The 20696-nt window shown below is 33.0% G+C and overlaps 2 protein-coding genes across 3 annotated transcripts; both read left to right on the forward strand.

Moving 5' to 3' along the window:
• The first annotated feature begins 2775 nt into the window (after positions 1-2775).
• Positions 2776-5871, forward strand: LOC25502156 (COP1-interactive protein 1). The gene is made up of 2 exons (XM_013591711.3): positions 2776-2945; positions 3516-5871. Exons 1-2 carry the CDS (start codon positions 2858-2860, stop codon positions 5834-5836), a joined length of 2409 nt encoding a protein of 802 aa, XP_013447165.1. The 5' UTR covers positions 2776-2857; the 3' UTR covers positions 5837-5871.
• Positions 5872-11836: 5965 nt separating this feature from the next.
• Positions 11837-19677, forward strand: LOC25502158 (COP1-interactive protein 1). 2 transcript variants are annotated; one of them, XM_024772809.2, is made up of 5 exons: positions 11837-11999; positions 12089-12171; positions 13129-13204; positions 15106-15280; positions 15428-19677. In XM_024772809.2, the coding sequence occupies exons 4-5, from the start codon at positions 15187-15189 to the stop codon at positions 19396-19398; spliced, it is 4065 nt and encodes a 1354-aa protein (XP_024628577.2). In that variant the 5' UTR covers positions 11837-11999; positions 12089-12171; positions 13129-13204; positions 15106-15186; the 3' UTR covers positions 19399-19677. The 2 variants fall into 2 exon arrangements, with proteins under 2 accessions (XP_024628577.2, XP_013447167.2); XM_013591713.3 differs by having other exon boundaries at positions 15120-15280.
• Positions 19678-20696: the final 1019 nt, after the last annotated feature.

The raw sequence follows: 20696 nt of genomic DNA on the forward strand, positions 1-20696 counted from the left end.
CATTTGCATTAGAAAATGTGGATGCTCGCGCCAATGTTTCTGAACTTGAAAGTTCTTCATTAAGAAACAGACTCTCCTTTTGACAGTAAGAGCCATTCTGCAAGTTGGAGGATTTTCTTATGCCATGTTACATCTCCACCTCTTCTAAATCTGATTCTAAGCATTTGATTTCTTCTACCAATCTGTAGGCATTCTCGTCCTTTTGTTCTTCTAGTGAGTTGAGAACATGCAATAAAAATTATGATTCAGCATCATCCTGATTTGAATATAATTTTGGTCCGCATTCCTCCACAAGCATCACCACCAACATCAATAGTTGTCAAGTATTCATAGCATTGTTCTAATCATCACTGAGTGACATTTTTTTGGCGCATAAAAAAAATGTGACTGACTTTGTTTCCATAAAAATATGTCTGTCCCAAATTAAATGTGTTTGTCACATAAACAATATGTGATTAGCAATTGTTTTTGGACAAATATCCGATTAACATTGTTTCCATAAAAACTCTCTTTATTCTAAAGTATATGTCATTTTACACTATGAAAGAAATATTAATTTTTATTTTTCTATTATGTCCTTATTATTTATTACTCTATCTTTTTCCAACATTTTTAATTTATCTTTTTTATATCATTAATAAATGATATTTTTGTAAAATGACATATTTTTCTTTTCGCCATCCAATATTAATTACGTTTATTAATTTATTTGAAATTGATAAATGACGTATAAATTTTTTTGTTGAATGGCTTATCTTGATAAATCAATAATAATAATTGGGAAACCCTCTAAAAATTGAGATGTATATAGGGAAAAAAAAAAGTTTCCATAAAAAACTATGAGAAAAAAGTAAAAATAAGAAATTTGAGATGATTTGTAATTTCACTTCACCAAAAAATTGATTTGTATCGCAGTGTTTCAAATCTCGTATCTCATTCGCGTGATGATATTGAAGGGCTTCCGAGCGTAACAATTCTAATCTTCAAGGGCATTTGTTCCATAGAAGTGCCAAGATTACATGTTGCTCTCAAAAGAGAATGGGACAGGCACGACAACAATAATATATATACTCATTATTATTGTTTCAGATTCATTTTTATTATATTTGTTTTTTATTCTTTTACTTTACTTTTCAGGTTTAATCAAATCGATTCGGTACATATGAAGCTCCATTTTCAGGTAATTATTGTATTCCATTCACACATTTGGAGAAATCACAAATGCTACGTGATCTATTATTTTTTTGTTGATTTGCATAACTTTTTTTGGAGGATGAAACCGATTGTTATTAAAATTGGAATGATCAATGTAACAAAATTTTGTACAACATAAAATGCTGGAAAAAAATGTGCCGAATTGTCTAATTCAGATTAAGATTACATTTCATAAATTCATAGCATCATAACAACTAGTACCATTTGATTGGAATTTATTGTTTGTACATATATCCTCTAGATTCGATTGTGATGTTTTTGAAACTGGAATTTTATGTTGCCTTTTCTATGTTTCTCTTCTTGTTGTGATTTATCAATGTTGTTGCTTTTTCTTCCCCCCTTTATTTACAAGTTGTTTTATTTTGACCAAGTTGAGTTTGTTAGATTCATGTCCTTGATCAAAATTGGTCTAGCCTTTCTAGTTTCTGTGTACATCACCATATTATAGTTCTCTCAATTGTTGATGAATATATTCCATAAATCATAAAGTCAAATTGAATATTTATCAAAGTGGTTATTAATGATTTTCATTTTAAAATTAGAAAGTGATTCCAAAACAAAGAGGAAGAAACACACACAACCATATGATTTATATAATAAGGGTGTTAGTAATTATGAACTGTAAGTTTAAGACTTATGTTTTCTTAATTGTTCCATTTATGCAATAATAATTTTCTTTGAAGGAACAATAGTAATAAGTTGGAGCTGTCACCTTGGCCCTCTTTTGTATATAATATTTGCTTTTTTGGCACTCAATAGTGAACTTTGAATGAAATGGCAAAGGTCATTTTCTGTTTGAAAAAAAAAAACAAATAATAAAGAATTTTTAAAGGCTTATCTTGATGTAAGGGATTTGTAACATGGGAATATAATAAGGTCTTGTTTTTCAATTTGCAAATGTATGTGGGAAGTTGACATGTGCCTAAACCTAAGCCAGACACATTCACCGTTTTGTGGATAAACAAACAATTGCATGGTTGTTTGCAGTGCAATGGGTCAAGGCATGATGCAAATTTTGTCAACATCTCAATACATGTAGACCACCAATTGAATTATAAGAACCAAACTGGAATGACATGGTTTTTTAATTATTGAATTTAAAATAAGACAGATGAAATACGGCTATAGTAATGTCAATTAGGCTAAAGTGCAATTTAGTTATTGGGAAAATTATGGGTTAAATTTGCAGAAAGTTTTTGATTTCTTTTCTTTTACTTTACAGTTAATCTCTTAAAAATCATCTTTAGAATTTGTTTCAGCCTTTCCAACAATGTTTTTTTTTTTATTTTTTGGAACTAAGTTATTCATGTTTTCGTATTGAACAAACACTCCACAATATGTTAAAATCTCAATAAAAAAAAACAAAGCCAATGTCGACCAACACTTATAACATCATCTTTTTATAAAATTAGTTTTAAAAAAAAAAAAAAAATCATAGTTGCTTTTGAAAATCTTGAACTGAGATGTCGTTTCTTCCTTTTGACTTGTATGCAAAGAAATATACAATTAATTGCCTTCTAAATGGTCGTTTTTTATTCATTTCTCAATTTCAGGGTTCTTGGTCATTTGTGGAGACAAGGGAGAGTTCCTTAGTCAGGATTTCCTTCTATATGTAGCATTGCTGGTACTCCTATTGTAAAAGATGATAAATCACAACTCAATGGAATCAATTGAGATCATTGTCGAAATTGATCCTGAAAATGCTGAAGAACTCAAAAAGACTAAAACAGGTGTGGATTCTTTCTTATATCACATATGAATTTTGGAATAGGCTATTGGCCTGTAAGATTACTAAGAGATCAGTCACCTTGCTTTAGAATAGGAATGAAGGATTGAAATGATTACTTAAAGCTTGGATGCATACTAGTCAATGAAGTCGCTAGAATGCTTATAGGAGTTCTTAAACTGTAATCAGTTTAATACATGAAAGGTGTGACTTAACTATCACATGTAAGGATGGTTGCTTGTAGAATAAGCAACCAATCCATATGAATAAAAAATTAAAATGAAACATTGAATGCGAAAAAATGTGGTAACTTTTGGAATCCGATTGGAGTGTTTGCACTATTGAAGTGAAAAGGAGGTGAGTTGCTTAAAGGTAATGCGGTATAATAAGGCCTACTTTAGCACACCCCAAGGCGGACTACACCATCAGTGATGTTCTTGCTAATATTGTTGCAACTAAGAAATCGTAACACTTATATTTGTAGTCTTTGCAATTGACAGCTTTTTCTAACTGAATTTTGAAATGTTTGGGATTTTATTAATGTAAATGTATCATAATTTCCCATTTTATGCAGGCATTGAAACCAAGATCACAAAAATCCAGAAGCTTATTAAGAACGAAAACCAAAGCAAAAAAGATGCGAGTCCTAGACGTTCTAGAAAAGATACAGAACTTATGGGATTAACGGAGGACTTATACAAGCAGTACCAGTCACTTAATGCACAATATGATAATCTCATTGGGAAAGTGGTTTCTAACCAAAGAAAAGATTTAATGTTTTCATCTGACTCAGACTCGGAGTACTTTTCCTCAAAGGAAGAACAAAAAGTAGCGGACACTGTTAAGCAGGAATCTGATACAGGTGATAATAGAGAGGTGACAGATCTTAGCCAAAATATTGGCAATACCAATCAAGTTCTTAAGACTGAAGCATCAGTTGAGGCAACCGAAATTGAAAGAAAATTAACTTCACTAATGGAAGAGATGAGGAGCTTGAGCAACGATAAAACGAATCTAGAACTTCAAATTGAAAGCCAAGCAAATGAAGTTAAACAACTAAGCATACAAAATACTGAGCTACAGAATCATGTCATGGAACTTGAGTCGTTGTTGAAAGAGAAACAAGGTGTGGTATCTGATCTGGAGATGAAACTCAACAACAGCGAGGAACAAGCAAAATCCAACATTGTAATATTGATGGCACAAGTCAACGAACTTGTACTTGAGACCGAATCTCTGAGGACCCAAAAAGATGAGATGGAAGAAAAAATAAAATGTGATCAAAATGAAGCGTCTATGCAAAGAGATGACTTGATGGAGAAGCTTAACGTTATGCAACAAAAGTTAGATTCTATAGAGAATCATAACAAAGAATTAGAAGCTCAGTTGGAAAGAAAAGCAGAAGAAATATCCCAGTTCCTAATTCAGATGGAAAATTTAAAGGAGAATTTAGCCGAAATGAAATCAACCGAACATACTATGATGGAAGAGAAAGAGGGTTTTCTTGCGCGGTTAAAGGAAATGGAATTCAAATTGGAAACACAAAGCAACCAGAAAAGTGAGTTGCAAGAGGAGTTAGCTGAAATGAGATCTACTGAACAAACTATGATGGAAGAGAAAGAAGGTTTTCTTGCGAGGTTAAAGAACATGGAACTCGAATTGGAAACTCAAATCAATCAGAGAAATGAGTTGGAAGAGCAGTTAAGAGATACAAATTATGAGATTAAACAACTGATGAATGAAAATAAGGCCCTGCAGGATAGAAACCATGAACTGAAAGCAGCAATGATACAAAGAGGTGAAGAGATATCAAATTTTTTAAAGGAAAACGATAGCGATGAAAATGGAGCTTCAATTGAGATTATGGCTTTAAAAGCTGAAGTTAATGACATGAGGCTAGCGTTGGACAATTTGCAGGAACATAAAACCAAGTTGGAACTCCAGAATGAGCGAAACCAGAAGGAATATGCAGAAAGCTTAGCAAAGATAGAAACTTTGAACACAAAGTTGACAGGCCAGATAGCTGATCAAGAGAAAACTATAAAGGATCAGACATCAACCATTGACCGAATAAATGCGGAGCAAAAACAAACCATAATCACCTCGAATAAACTTATGTTGAATCAGCGATCGACAGAAAGGAAAATGGAAGAATTGGCAGAAAAGTTGAGGAAGAAAATGGAAGACAATATCCGCTTGTTGCACCAGAGGATCCACGTAGCAGAACAATTGAACAATGAGAACAAAAGCAGTTGCAAATTAACAAAGATAAGGTACGAGGAAGAGAACAAGATTCTTGGGGAGAAAGTTTCTATTTATGAAGAGGAACTAAGAAGGCTTAAAGAGGGTGCTGCTAATGTTACTGCAAATGCAAGTGAGGAAACACACTCACCAGTGGTTGATCTAAAGGGTTTTGAATTTGATGCTGCTCTAAATGGATTAGATGTAGTGGCTGCGAAAGTCGAGGAACACAGAGAGTGTGTCATGAGCAATGTGTCTAAAATGCTTTGTGAGGTTCAGTTTGCGAAGGATTGGATAAAGAAAATGAACGTCGAAATGAAACAATTGAAGGAAAATGTGGATTGTCTTACAACGCTACTGAGCGAAAAAGAAGAGCAGGAATTGTTGTTAAGAGACAAAGTATGGAATTTAGAAGCCACAGTGAGCAAAGAAGGAGGAGAGAAATTGAACTTGACAAATGCAGTGAGCCAGCTTGAAAAGAAAGTGGGGAAAATGGAAAAGAATCTGAAAGAAAAGGATGAGGATTTGGATAGCCTTGGGGAGAAGAAGAGGGAAGCAATAAGACAGCTTTGTTTGGTTGTTGAGTTTCATCGCGACCGGTGTAACTATCTAATGAATTTGGTCACAAGTATGAGAGTTAATAAGAAGACATGAACTTTCTTTTTTCTGCTTATTATTGTACATGGAGATGGAGTCATTGGAAACCAATACTCCTAAGTTTTGTAAAATTGAAAAATGATTCATTCTATTATTGTTTTTCTTACTTTACCCCTTTCAATTTTTGATTTTAGCCAGTTTAAAAAATATGGTGGCACAATAGGCCTGATTACCAAAGTGATAGGTGGATCTATTATCGCAGAAAAAACAGTTAGAAATGTTTACAAAAAGAAATACAAACACCTGCAACGCAAGCAAGACTCAAGAGCCACTCTTTATCCTTTTACACATTCGTTAAATCCAAATCTGCAAAACAGTTTTAATATTTCCAAATAATGGTTTATAGAATAGAATAGTAATACTTACAACTAAAGTGATGTTTGTATCCTGACTCTCATCCTCATCAATTGATATTTTCAAATATTTCTTTTATGTAATGTAACTCTTCGAAATTTAACATATTAGTGACATTGTGAGAAAATAGAGTGTGGAAGATACACTGTGATATGCTTTAGAATTTTCCCTTAATTTAATAGTTGAGAAAAGAGTTATTTCGACAATCTAAAACTTGTCTAATACGGTATTTTTTTTATACAGTTGTCAATTTACTAACAATTTGTTCCTCTCTTCTTTAATCAAACTAACACATACTTTAGGTGTATATAAAAAATTGTTATATGCTTTCGTTGTTCAAATATCACTCATCTGAATAGTTATCATACTTTAGGTGTAATTAGTGTTTCTAAAAAAAATTGTATATGTAATTAGTGATAAATAAGGATTTGATACAATACTTAATGTCTTCTTAAATAACTCGTTGTAATTAGGGAGTCGACAAGATCATCCTCTATTGGAGAAATAACAATTATATAAGCAAGTTGAACACTACATCTTGACTCAAAAATTTAAGACATTGAGTTTATGAGTCATCTCACTTATATGTTGTTCAATCTTCACTTTACTAATCAATCAATATGACATTACTAACTCATCTCACGCTTGCCACAACACAAACTTCAGAATATTCTTGGAGAAAAGAGTTCTTCTCATTGCACGCTCTATCGAAGATGATTCGTCACATTCAAAGGGGCTACCAAAAAATATCACCAGGTTACTTCTGGATGAAGATAATAGGCATTCTAGTAAGGATCAGAAGCTTCCACGGTGATGGCTAAAGAAAGATCAATGGCTGTATCATTGTTGCTCACATTGAAAATAGAATGATCGTTATCAGAAGTAACCATTGAAGAAGAAGAAGAAGAAAAGTATAGTAGGAAGTTGATACTGGGAAACTGAATTTAATACTTCAATGATGGATGATCAAGGGGCATGTTTAAAATAGTTTTTGTTTTCAGTTTTTAAAATATATAAATTCTCTTCTTACAATAGTTATCTTTTTACATGTTTTAGTTTTAGTCTTTAAAATTAAAAAATTCGAAACAGTTTCCAAAACTGTAATTTTAAAAAATAGTTTAACGAATAAGTTTTTAATTTTCAAGTTTTTTAAAAACTAAAAAAGAGTTTTAGGGAAGTGTTTCAAACATGCTCTAAGTTATTTATAAAAGAGATAAAGCTAGAAAATGCAAAGAGCTAGAATCTAACGGTTGATATAACAAAACATCTTTTTATTTTATTTTGGGTCAAAAGCTAGTGTCTCAAGGCATTAGTTAAAGAAATAAGAAACGTAAATTTTACATTGAAAATAACATTTTTTACACTTTTAAGTATTTAATTACACAAGTTTTAATTTTTTTTTTTATTATATTTGGTTTTTTTAGGGTTACTAGTGTTGCATTTTCCTTCCTAAAATATATCAAAATATATATGCTAAAATTACAGTGTGGGGAAATATAATCCAGGAGAGACATCCAATTTTTTAAGCTCGAGGTTAGATTACCTCCCACATTAATGTTTCAGAAAATCATCTTCTTAAAAGAGTCTCATTTCGGACAAAATTGGGTTTGAACATGTGTTCATAAGTGATGACAATCCTCGTTTCACAATCTAGTTTTGTGGGATTATGTTAAGATCAATTATAATTTCTAAAATAGTATCAGAACCTATTAAAATTAAAATGTTTTGTAAAACTAGCTTTTTAAGTAATTAATAAATATGAAATGACATAAAAGTACATGTATGTTTAATTTATATAAGTTATATGTATAAACATTTTTTCACCTAAAAAAATATATAAACATTTTTAACTAAATTATAAATATTTTTCCTCTAGAAAATTATAAATATGAAATATAAACTTCATTGAGATATTTTTTTAACTAAATTTGCTCAACTTCATAATTATATCTTTCAATTTTTTTTTGTAAAATTGTATGTTTTATTTTTTACTTTTGAAAAAAATAAATAAAAATATTTGTATGTTTTATTTAATATGGTAAATATACGAAAAGAAAAAGAAAAAGATGCTATATAAGTAATAGGAATTTAACAGAAACCGTTTCAAACATAAAATCAATTAAAAAAAAAGACTTAATTGCACTTTTGAACTCCTATCTTTTTAAAAGTTGCAGTTATGGACCCCTAACTAATTTAAATACAAAACAACCCCCTATGTTTTGATTCTTTGGCAATTTTGGACCCCCAGTCCATTGTTGACTCGGTCAACGCTGACGTGGCACCCTAAGTGAGGTGCCACGTGTCAATTTTTTTTTTTTTGCCTTGGGGTCCAAAACTGTCAAAGAATTAAAACATAGAGGGCTGTTTTGTATTTAAATTAATTAGGGATCCATAACCGCAACTTTTGAAAAGATAGGGGGGTCCAAAAGTGCAATTAAGTTAAAAAAAAAAAAAAAAAAAAGCATTGAGGTAGTGCAGCGGTTACTGTCTCAAGAATAATAACGTGGGTAGCTTGTTTTTAACGTGGCCAATTTTTTTTTGTTTATAAAAAATAATAAAATAATGTTAAAGGTTAAAAATGAAAGAAAATGTAAAAAGTTAAAAATTAAAAACTCAAAAACTACTTACATTAGCTTCTTAAAAACGTTATAATTAAGCTAATAAAAAAAGTTTTTTACCAAACACATCGAATGCTATTAAAATAAGGTTATAAGTTTGTCCAACAAGTTATAAGCTAACTTATTTGTGTTACCAAATACAACCTTAATATTTATTTACTAATTTTATTCCCATGCTTGGATTCTATTCACATGCTTGAATCTGCTTCTTCCGGTCTCAAATGTAAGCAACTTTTTACTTTTTAAGTTCATTCAATAAACAATATATGTGGTCTATATTATAGATTATGTACATCATTTATTGAATGAACCTAAGAAAATAAAAGTAAAAAATTAGTTACATTTGAGAAAGGAGGGAGCATATGTTGGTGTTCGCTGACAATAGTTAAACTTACTATGTCAAGGACCAAAAAGAAAAGACATTAACGAAAACAAAAACAAAAACATTATGAAGCTGTAAAAGGTGACAATAATTGGTCACGTGATTTGTAATTGCCGGCACGAGGAAACTGCCTCGTTACAGAACAATGAGAGCATGAGCATGAAAAAGGTCCAGTTAGTGATTACGTGGAGTAGCTGGAGACAGATCAAACACAACATGGTAAAGGGGATCTTCGCGGCATCGTATTCTGCACCTTTCTGGCAATTTTTGTTTGTTCCTAAGTAATAATTTTGCTGTTTTGATTCTATTATTGACATTGTTACTTCCGAACCGTGATTCTATTGGGTTTAATTGTACTTGAATTATAGAGTTTTGGATTGTATTTGAATTACTTATATGTTAATTTGAATTATTTATTTGCTTTAGATATAAGGTTAGGTATTTGTGAGTTATGACTTTTGAATTGTAACAAATCGTGTTTATATTTTTGAATGATAGTAATAATATATACTTATCTTTTTCATGATACCGACAATATACTCCATCCGTTTCAAAATAAATGTCGTTTTAGCCAATTGCATAAAAAATTAATGAATAAAATGAAATAATCATTAGACATAATACTTTTATTAAATTGTCTTTGCTTTATAAGAAAAAGACAAATTTAAAGTTGGATTGAAAATTGTGTGAGAGAAAAGTTGAAAGAAAAAAAATTAAAGTTGTATTAGAAATGTAAAGTGACATTCATTTTGAACAATGTTTTTTGCTAAAGTGACACTCATTTTGAAAGAGAGGGAATATCAAATATGATATAAATTCTTATCATTTTTAATAACACCAACAATATAATATTTTAATAGACAAGTTTGTTTAAGACCACATATTCCATTTCTATATAATATATGGTACAAAAGATTATTGAGAGACTAATAGATTAATGATATTATTCACTAGAAAAAATATCAATGTTAGTATTATGTTTGATATTTTAGGGAAACTAGCTTTACATACAATATTATATTTAGGGAATTTTTTTTTTTGAATCAGCAATTTTTTTTTATTAAAAATCAGGTTTTTGCACAAGACGAACATAGACCGATGTTACAGAAGGTGTTAAAAGTTCCACATCGAATAGGTGATGACCTGACAATGTGTTTATAAGTGGGGACAATCCTCACCTCATAAGCCGGTTTTGTGGGTTGTGTTAGGCCCAACCACGATTTCTAAGATGGTATCAGAGCCTCTTCAAGATCCATTGGGCCACCTGCTATCAGGTTTCCGCTATCGAGCCACCCACCATTTATGTCCATGAACCAAGCCCAAGAGTGCTGGTCGTGAGGGGGTGTGTTAAGAGTCCCAATGTGGGGATAAGTGGGGGCAACCCTCACCTCACAAGCCGAATTTGTGGGGGGTGTGTTAGGGCGAACCACGATTTCTAAGAGAAGGTACAAACTAAAGATGTCGTATATAGGCGGAACACCCAAAAATAAAACCCAATAAAGACACTCATAAGGACAACCCCCACCAAAATAAACATCACCCCCTAAAACTGACTCATATACTTACTGACCACTGAAAAAACGACATTCATAACCCTCATCACCACTACTCACCTCAAAAGAACACCCTTGTAAAAGAGGAACCAGTCCTCATCACCAAAAGTGAGTCACATCTGAAGAACTCCTTTTCCAAATATCAATCCGCTTCCACCACCGCGCAACCTCTAGTCCATCGAAATAACACCAAAAAAGTCCAAAACTAAACTTGAACCAAAGAAGTGACTCTCGATCTCGAATCAAAAGCGATCGACCCACTTATCTTCAGAACCAAATCAGATTATAGGGAAATTAATTCTCCTTTTGGTTCAAAAACTTAAATACCTAAACTTGTAAAGGACTAGGGGTAGTATATAGGCGAGTAACTTGTAAAGGTGAATTTGTAGTCTAAAGACTAGGGAGAATAGGAGAGAAACTCTAGTTGAAAAATTAACTCAGTACATAAACGTCTAGGATCTAAATCTAAACTATTATAATTTTCATTGGTAGTTGATTATAGAGAAAATAAAAAAGAGAGCAAATTGAATGCATTTTACATTTAATTTTCTTTTGGAAAAGATGATTTTTTGAAAAAAGATAATTAAATATGATAAAAGTTGTTTGTTTTGCTTATAATTTAGGACAAAGAAAATAAGTTTTTTTTTGCTTATAATTTAGGACGGAGGGAGTATTGTTTATGAAATAAAAAGAGTAACTTTATCTTTAAAGTTGTATGATTATGACTATAATAGGTGTTTGACTGAAATTAAACTTATATACAACTATGAGGTTCTAGGTTTAAACTTAAATTACGACGTCCGGCTTTGCAATTTTGATATTTATAAGTTGAATTAGAATTTGTTAGACTTTTTTATGTGATGCAAATTACATTGATCTGGAGTGGCTAGAAATTTCAAAATAATAAGGATGATGACACGTCGGCATGTCCCCGCCCAAGTAAAATGAATGGCATTATGGGTAATAAATAGAGAAGAGAGGGGGCAAACATCGGAATAAACAATCCAAAGATTCCATTCATGAAATTTGAAGATGAAAAGTGCTGGCGTCTCTTTAGAGCGCTCTAATCCAAACAAAACAAAGCCACTTTTCAATTCCATTATTATTATTTTACAAAAACAAATTATTAATATTTTGTAAACTTAAACTATAGTCTCTGTATCTGTCTCTCTTGCATTAACTCAACACCTCTTCCTAACTCTCTTTCTCCAAGTTTCTTTTCTTCATCATCTTCTTTTTCAACTCTCACAGAGGTAACAGTGAATTCCGTTTTTCAAATTTTTCATTTCCTTCTTCTTGCGTTTTCACTTCAAATTCAATTCAATTATTGATTCTCTTATAGTTGAAGACTTGAAGAAGCTCTTTGGTTTCAGCTTTTGGATTCGATCAGATCAACTTAATCTACTTGAAATTCAAATCACTCACGTAAGCTTTTATTCAATTCTCTAAGTTTCTACTTTGTTTATTAATTAATTATTAATGTTTCTTTGTATACTCCGCAGAAATTGGATATTGTTTTGATTTGAACTTAGTTAATCCTGTATCTTGATCCTTAATCTGAATTATTTATTGTGCTATTAATTAATCTTGTAAAAGATGCTGATCTTTGATGATTATGCTCTTTACGTTACTTTGGAATCTAAGAAATAAAAATCTAATAAGCCTTTTTTTTCGCTAAAGTAATAATGATATTGGAATGGTGATATGTTACCAGATGAGCTTTTAACGGATAAGTGATAGCACTACCTGGTTGAATTTGTTTTGTTTGATAAAATCAGTGTTTGAAATTTGAATGAACTTATAAAAAAAATATTTTTCAACTAATTTTTAATTTTTTCAATCAAGATAAAAAAAAAAAGATAAGCTATAAGTTTTTTTTTTTTGGTCAGGTGCCTAGAATTAACCTTTTTCAAGATGAATAATTGGATGAGATGTATGGGGTTCGAACCCCGGCTCCTGCATATAACAATGCATGTCCTGCCAATTGAGCTATGCTCACGGGGACGATATGCTAGAAGCTAATTCAAGTAAAGATATGCTATAAGCTTTAATTTACTTGAATTAGCTTATAAAAAATCTATTAAAAATAACTTATAATTTGGTGAAAAAGAGGTTATCAAAGAGTTTTTATCAGTCATATGAACTTAAAAATTATAAGAATATCAACTATAAACTAGCTTATTGTGCTTGCTAAACAGGCGTTAGATTAGCTTAGTCAATTGGTAAGAAAACCATACATCCTATTCAGTATGAGTATATTTTAGTATTTCTATTTACCTTTGGTATTTTTATCATCATCAATAACATAGGTTTGAAGCTCAATTCTGTTTGTTGCATTGAATTTGCTGTGTCTTTTATAATTTTTTTTCCTTTTCTTTGTAGGTTGCTGCAATATTGTTGTTAGAGCTTAACAGATTCAGAAAAGAGGATATAAGGAAAACTTGAAGCAATATTTAAGGTACTTATTCCAATTTACCAAAATATTGATAATTGTTATAAGAACATTGAGCATATATATTAGGGATCATGTATGTAAGATTGCAAGCATGTTTTTTCCATTTTTTTTTCTTTCTTGGGTAGTAGTATATTACAAATTTGTTTTTTAATTTTTAAAATTAAATAATAAAAAACTTAATTCTTGGAAGTTGTAGTCGTGGCGGTAGACTGTAGCTGAGTTGTAGTCTTGGAACTTAGTGGCTCTGTTTCTTTCTTTTATTTTTGGTTTTAAATTGATAATCTAATTGCATTTTGATTATTTTCCTTAAAAAAAAATTGCATTTTGATAATTCCGTTCTCAGTAATAGAATCTTGTTAAATCCGTAATAGCTTAAAATTTGGACCAGTGGTGCGTTAATTTAGAGTTTGGGACCACATTTTGGTTTAGTAACAGTAATTATGGCAACCGCATTTAGTATCTTTTTGACACCATTCACCTTTCTTTTTGTCCTTTATTTTTGTAGTTTATGGCCCCAGTTAATCACATATAATCCGTAACTAAACCCAATTTCCATCATATGAAACATTAGTAGTGCCTTGTTCGAATGAACCCCAAATAATGATACAATCTTTCCTATATTTCAACGTTTTTGTTTTCCCTGCAACATGTGTTTGCGTTAAGTATTTTATTAAATTTTTTAAAAAAACTCAGCATGCACAAGTGGAAGATAGCAAACAATACAAAAAGGATACGTGCAAATACACACCAATCAAACCAAACAATCATGAACACAACCTAAAAGCCACACTGCCAAACTGTGCAGGAATTGGCACAAATAAGTAGCAAAAGAAGAACTATCCCCTTCGAAGCCTATATAATTGATAACTATGGAATACATTAAGTATCAAGGATAAAATTCTGCAATCTTGCAAAATCCCAAGCCTCACAGCCTTCTATCCGTTGCTATTCACATCTAAACCATTTTGCAAGCCAAGTATAACACCTATACTGCAACCAGCCAATAGAGGCAATCAACCTCTCACAACCAGTGTACTTCACTTTAAGAAACCAAACAGGAGCCCAAACAACCATCCCTCCATATCTTCATTAAATTATTATTTCCCATGGTACATGTTTTCTCCACACAAGAATTACTCCTCTACTACAATCTCCCAAACCAACCTGCATAGTGAAAACTCCAATTTAGACTGAACATTATTTCAGACTAACTATCCAAATAATCAGAACCAAAATAAATCAAACAACCATAACTCTCTCAGGTTCTTAATTTCCAAAATATATCTACTAACGAAATATGGCAATCAAGTAGTTGATCCCTAAGAAACCAAACAGGAGCCCAAACAACCATCCCTCCATATCTTCATTAAATTATTATTTCCCATGGTACATGTTTTCTCCACACAAGAATTACTCCTCTACTGCAATCTCCCAAACCAACCTGCATAGTGAAAACTCCAATTTAGACTGAACATTATTTCAGACTAACTATCCAAATAATCAGAACCAAAATAAATCAAACAACCATAACTCTCTCAGGTTCTTAATTTCCAAAATATATCTACTAACGAAATATGGCAATCAAGTAGTTGATCCCTCACTTCTATCCATATAGCTGCAAACAACACCTTGACACAACCTTCCCAATTATTTCCAGCCAGCACGATGAGACACAACCAAAATAACACCTAATCTGAAACCATGATCTTAAGATAGCTCTTTTGATAGAACCAAAGCAAAAACATTAACTGAGACGATGCAGGCCTAAAATCTCAACCATTTATATCATCTATAATTATTTTTCTTTTCCTTAGGAAAAAAACAGATTCTTCAAAATTGACTTTGTAAAAAAATTATGTGCACCTCAGTGCTCAAATATCAAATAATTGTGTTAAAATTTTCAGCACTTCACTTCCAGGAATCTACATGGTGAACAAATTATCTCTGACTTGATATTGCTAAGAAATTGGATATCAGTGGAGAAGATGGTGAAACATCACTTGAGAAAGTCTATAAAATCCCTGTTTGAAAGTCACATTGACCCTGATAAAGAAGAGCAGCTCCAGGGAGCTAAAACAGGTACAATCTCTATCCACAATTACACTCTGCCCCATGACAGCTGAAATGATATCATGGAAGATCACTAGGAAAATTATACTATGATATATGTATATCACCTTATGTTGATCATACAAATGATTTCGACTTTTTCTAATTTTGCTACAGAAATTGAAGACAAAGTCAAAAGGATATTGAAACTTATTAAAGATGACAACCTTGAAGAAGATGGTACCCCAGCAGAACTTTTGAAGAGGGAACCACTTGCTGAATTGATTGAGGATATCCACAATCAATACCAATTGATTTACACACAACATGATCATCTGACAGGTGAGTTAAAGAAAAGGATCAAAGGCAAGCGAGAAAAAGGAAGTTCTTCATCTAGCTCTGATTCAGATTCGGATTCGGATTATTCTTCAAAGGACAGAGGCAGCAAAAACGGTCAACTAGAAAATGAGTTTCAAAAGATAATTGATGGATTAAAGCAAGAACTTGAAGTGGCACATAAGGAAGCCGCTGACTTAAATCAGAAGTTGACAATTACACATGAAGAGAAGGATGACATAAATTCAAAACACCTTGCAGCACTGAGCAAGATACAAGAAGCAGACAAGGTTAGTATGGATTTGAAAACTGATGCCGAGGCATTTGGGATACAGATATCAAAACTTTTGGCTGAGAATACTGAACTAAATAAGCAACTGGACATTGCTGGTAAAGTAGAAGCTGAACTGAGTCAAAAATTGGAGGATATGAAGACAGAAAACAATAGCTTGGCCGTGGAGAAAGAGACAGCTCTTCACCAGATTGACGAGGAAAGGAAGACTGCAGATGACCTGAGAAACCTCGTTGATCAATTGAAAGATGATAAGTTAGTGATTGCAAAAGAATTACAAGCAGCAACAGATGAACTTTCTATTCTGAAGCAGCAATTGAAACATGCAGAACAACAAATAACAACAATAAGCCACAAGCTGGAGGTTACAGAGGAAGAAAATAAATCATTAAAAGCAGAAATTTCACAAGCTTCAAATGAGATTCAGCTGTCTCAGAACAGAATACAGGAATTTGAATCTGAATTAAGTCAGTTCAAGGAGAAACATGATGAGAAAGACAGGGAAGTTTCAACCCTCACTCAGATCCACGAAGGGCATAAGAATGAGTCCTCAAATCTTATCAGGGAACTAGAGACACAGATCACAAATCTGGGGCTGGAATTAGAATCACTGCAAAACGAGAAAAAAGATATGGAGGATCAACTTAAGAGCTGCACCACTGAAAAAAGAGAACTGGAAGAGCACAATTTAGGCTTGCGAAACCAAATTTCAGAACTTGAAATGAAGTCCAAAGAAAGAGAAGAGGAGCTATCTGCTATCATGAAGAAACTCAAAGATAGCGGGGATGAATCATCTTCCAAAATATCAGATTTGACATCTCAGATAAACAATTTGCAGGCTGATTTAAGCTCATTACATGCTCAGAAAACTGAACTGGAAGAACATATAATTCTTAAAAGTAATGAAGCCTCAACTCGAGTCGAAAGCATTACAAATGAGCTGAATGCATTACAGCAGGAAGTGGAGTCTCTACAACACCAGAAATCTGACTTGGAAGTTCAGCTTGTGGAAAAAAGCCAAGAAAATTCTGAGTGTTCAATTCAAATTCGAAGTCTGAAAGAGGAGGTTGACAGAAAATCCCTGGAACAAGAGAGACTTACGGAAGACAGAGAAAATTTTGCAAAAGAAAGAGAGGAGGAACTATCTGATATCATGAAGAAACTCAAAGATAATGAGAATGAATCATCTTCCAAAATATCAGATTTGACATCTCAGATAGACAATTTGTTGGCTGATATTAGTTCATTACATGCTCAGAAAAATGAACTGGAAGAGCAAATAATTTTTAAAAGTACTGAAGCCTCAACTCGAGCCGAAAGCATTACAAATGAGCTGAATGTGTTGCAGCAGGAAGTGGAGTCTCTACAACACCAGAAATTTGACTTGGAAGTTCAGCTTGTGGAAAAAAGCCAAGAAAATTCTAAGTGTTCAATTCAAATTCAAAGTCTGAAAGAGGAGGTTGACAGAAAATCCCTGGAACAAGAGAGACTTATGGAAGACAGAGAAAATTTTGCAAAAGAAAGAGAGGAGGAACTATCTGATATCATGAAGAAACTCAAAGATAATGAGAATGAATCATCTTCCAAAATATCAGATTTGACATCTCAGATAGACAATTTGTTGGCTGATATTAGCTCATTACATGCTCAGAAAAATGAACTGGAAGAGAAAATAATTTTTAAAAGTAATGAAGCCTCAACTCGAGTTGAAAGCATTACAAATGAGCTGAATGTATTGCAGCAGGAAGTGGAGTCTCTACAACACCAGAAATCTGACTTGGAAGTTCAGCTTGTGGAAAAAAGCCAAGAAAATTCCGAGTGTTCAATTCAAATTCAATGTCTGAAGGAGGAGTTTGACAGAAAATCCCTGGAACAAGAGAGACTTATGGAAGACAGAGAAAATTTAACCAGGCAGATAAAGAATCTGGAACTGGAGATGAGTACCATTAAGAGCAAAAATAGCAAAGACGAAGAGCAAATAAGGACCAACGTCCAAGTGATCAGTCATCTCCAGGATAAAATTCATATGGCAGAGATAGAAGGTTCAACCCAAATAGTTGCCTTTGGTGAGCAAATTAAGAATCTTCAACTTAATTTGGCACAAGAATTAGCGCAGCAGCGCAAAAAAATGGAGTTGGAGCTGGATTCCATACGCAGCCAGAAGAGTGAAGTTGAAGAACAATTAAGAGCCAAAGACCGTGAGTTAAACACTTTAGAGCAAAAAGAAAGTGAATACGCAAAGCAAATCAGTGCTAACCGGGATGAGATCAGTAAACTGGCACAGGAAAATTTGGAGCTAGCAGACAAAATAGATCATTCGGAGAGAAGATTAGCAACAAGAGAATTTGAGTTCTCTACACTTCAGGATAAACTTTATAAGGCAGAGGAAGAGGCTTCAGGAAAAACAATTGCCTTCACAGCTCAAGTTGACAATCTGCAAAAGGACTTGCTTTCCTTGCAGAAAACAAAAGAAGAATTGGAGCTCTGCTGTGACAATATCAAAGAAGAACACACAGAAGTCCTCAGAATGGTTGACAATGAAAAGAATGAATTAGCCTACAAAAACATGGATCTTCAGAGAACATTGGAAGAACAAGAAGATGCATATCAGAAGTTGAATGAAGAATATAAACAAATTGATAGTTGGTTTAATGAATGGAAGGTCAAACTTGAAGTTGCAGAGAGGAAAATGGAAGAAATGGCAGAAGAGTTTCGTGAAGGCATTGGGTCAAAAGATCAGATGGTAACTGATTTGGAAAACCAAGTTGAAGACCTGAAAAGAGACCTGGAAGAGAAAGGAGATGAGGTTAGCACTTTGTTTGAGAATGTCAGGAATCTTGAGGTAAAGCTTCGCCTGTCAAACCAAAAGCTCCGGGTTACAGAACAATTGCTAAGTGAAAAGGAAGAGAGCTTTAGAAAGGCGGAACGAGAGTTTCAGCAAGTTCAGAGAGAACTTGAAGACAGGATTGCTACTCTGGTAGCTACAATCACCGCTAACAATGAAGCTTTTCATGAAACTATCACAAGTGTTAAAGTGTGTGTCAACAGTGTGATATCTGGGATAGATACTTTGAGCCGGAAATTTTCCGACGAAAGCAAAAATCATGAGAACTACATATCAAACATCTCCCATGAGCTTCAGGTTGCAAAAGAATCTGTCAGCAAGATGAATAGGGTGAAGGGGCAGTTACAGAGAGATAAAGATTGTTTGTTAGAGGAACTGCAGGGTAAAAAGGAAGGGGAATTAACTCTGAGGGAAAAGGTTGAGAAGCTAGAGGTGAAGGCAAGAAAGGAGGAATCAGAGAAGATGAATGTGACAGCAACTGTTGTTGAACTTAAGAAGACAGTTGGAGAGCTAGAGAAGTCGATGAAAGAGAAAGAGGAAGGCATATTGGATTTGGGAGAGGAAAAGAGGGAGGCCATCAGGCAGCTCTGTTTGTGGATTGATTATCACCGTGAGAGTAGTGACCGTCTCAAGGAAATCATATCAAAGACACGCAGGGGCCAGAGAGCAGCATAAGTCCTTCTGTATATTTTTTTATTCAACTTTGTCCAGTTAGGTAATGTTGTGATTTGATATATAAATAGCTCATATTTTTTCTGTGAATTGATTCTTTTGTTTTTTGTTTTACAAACATGAGTGTGTGTATAATTTGATATTTTCCCCATATCATGAGCAGAGTTAGTCCTGTTCTTCTCTTGAATTTGAATTGAATAATCTTAGTGAGGTCTTATTGTTTTGTTCAGTATACAAATTTGGATGAACATGTCCCATTATTAAATTTTGCCAATTCTTACCCGTCTTTGATGCTTTTATTTTACATTTCTTGCTTTTTTTGTTCTATGTGGCTTATTAAGCAGGCTGGCATTCTCGTCTTAAACAGATAGTTCTTTCATGCCTTCTGGTCTAAAACAGGTCTTATCATAGATTATTAGAAACTAGCTTGCAACGATAGTTAACTTGATTAGTTAAGTGTTCTTATTCCGCATAGGACTTACTCTTGCATAGAGACTCTGTCACTCTGTGGTCAGTAGCAGGACCTCTACTGTGTCATGATTTGCTACTTAACTCAGAGCTGAAGATTGTTCTGGTTCAAACTTGAAGATTCTCTTCCACGTACCTCATGAGAAGAATTGGACTCATACTCTGAATAACAATTTCTCAAGGTCGGTCTGATCCTGAGAACCAGGACTTGTATTTTCTTCAGTGCTTATAGAAGCACATCTCACATTCCCCTTGTTCTTCGGGACCTATAAAATCAAATAACCAGGAGAATCTAACAAAATCAAACACAAACCATAAACTGTGCAGGAAAAGGAAATGCACATCACTTTGGAGAATAAAAAACAGAAGTAAGATATTTAGAAGATTCACGGCTTGTGTTTTTCTACCTCGTTTGAGCTCCTACATCTTTTTTCCTGAATTTTCTGTGCTTCTTGTTTTATCTTCTTCTAGTTCAGAAACTAGTATTTCACGTTCCTTTTGGGCCTGCAAATTCTTGGCAGCTAGAACTTGCTCTCGTCGGGTTCGGTTGTATATGGAGTGAATTTGGAATCATAGTTTGACCCAGAGAAACTATTGTCTAACAAATAGTTTCAACCATATACAAATTTGGGTTATCTTGAACAATTTGTTTTTAACCAAACTATTATGATCACAGATTTTGTTCTCTAATTTTCTATTCAAGTAAACATTGTGTTTCAAGTTTATAAAAATGCCTTTTAGAATAATTTCTAGGTTTAAATGTTTTTTTGATCTTTAAGTATTTAGTTGGCATCGCTTTGGTCCATTAACTAAAAAAAAAGATTGTTTAAGTA

This window comes from Medicago truncatula, chromosome 8, assembly GCF_003473485.1.
Source record: "Medicago truncatula cultivar Jemalong A17 chromosome 8, MtrunA17r5.0-ANR, whole genome shotgun sequence".
Taxonomy (NCBI): Eukaryota; Viridiplantae; Streptophyta; class Magnoliopsida; order Fabales; family Fabaceae; genus Medicago; species Medicago truncatula.

Coding starts and splice junctions, on each gene's coding strand:
- LOC25502156 (XM_013591711.3), top strand. CDS start 2,858: ATGATAAATCACAACTCAATGGAATCAATTGAGATCATTGTCGAAATT. Junction 2,946..3,515: donor ACTCAAAAAGACTAAAACAG/GTGTGGATTCTT, acceptor CATTTTATGCAG/GCATTGAAACCAAGATCACA.
- LOC25502158 (XM_024772809.2), top strand. CDS start 15,187: ATGGTGAAACATCACTTGAGAAAGTCTATAAAATCCCTGTTTGAAAGT. Junction 15,281..15,427: donor GCTCCAGGGAGCTAAAACAG/GTACAATCTCTA, acceptor ATTTTGCTACAG/AAATTGAAGACAAAGTCAAA.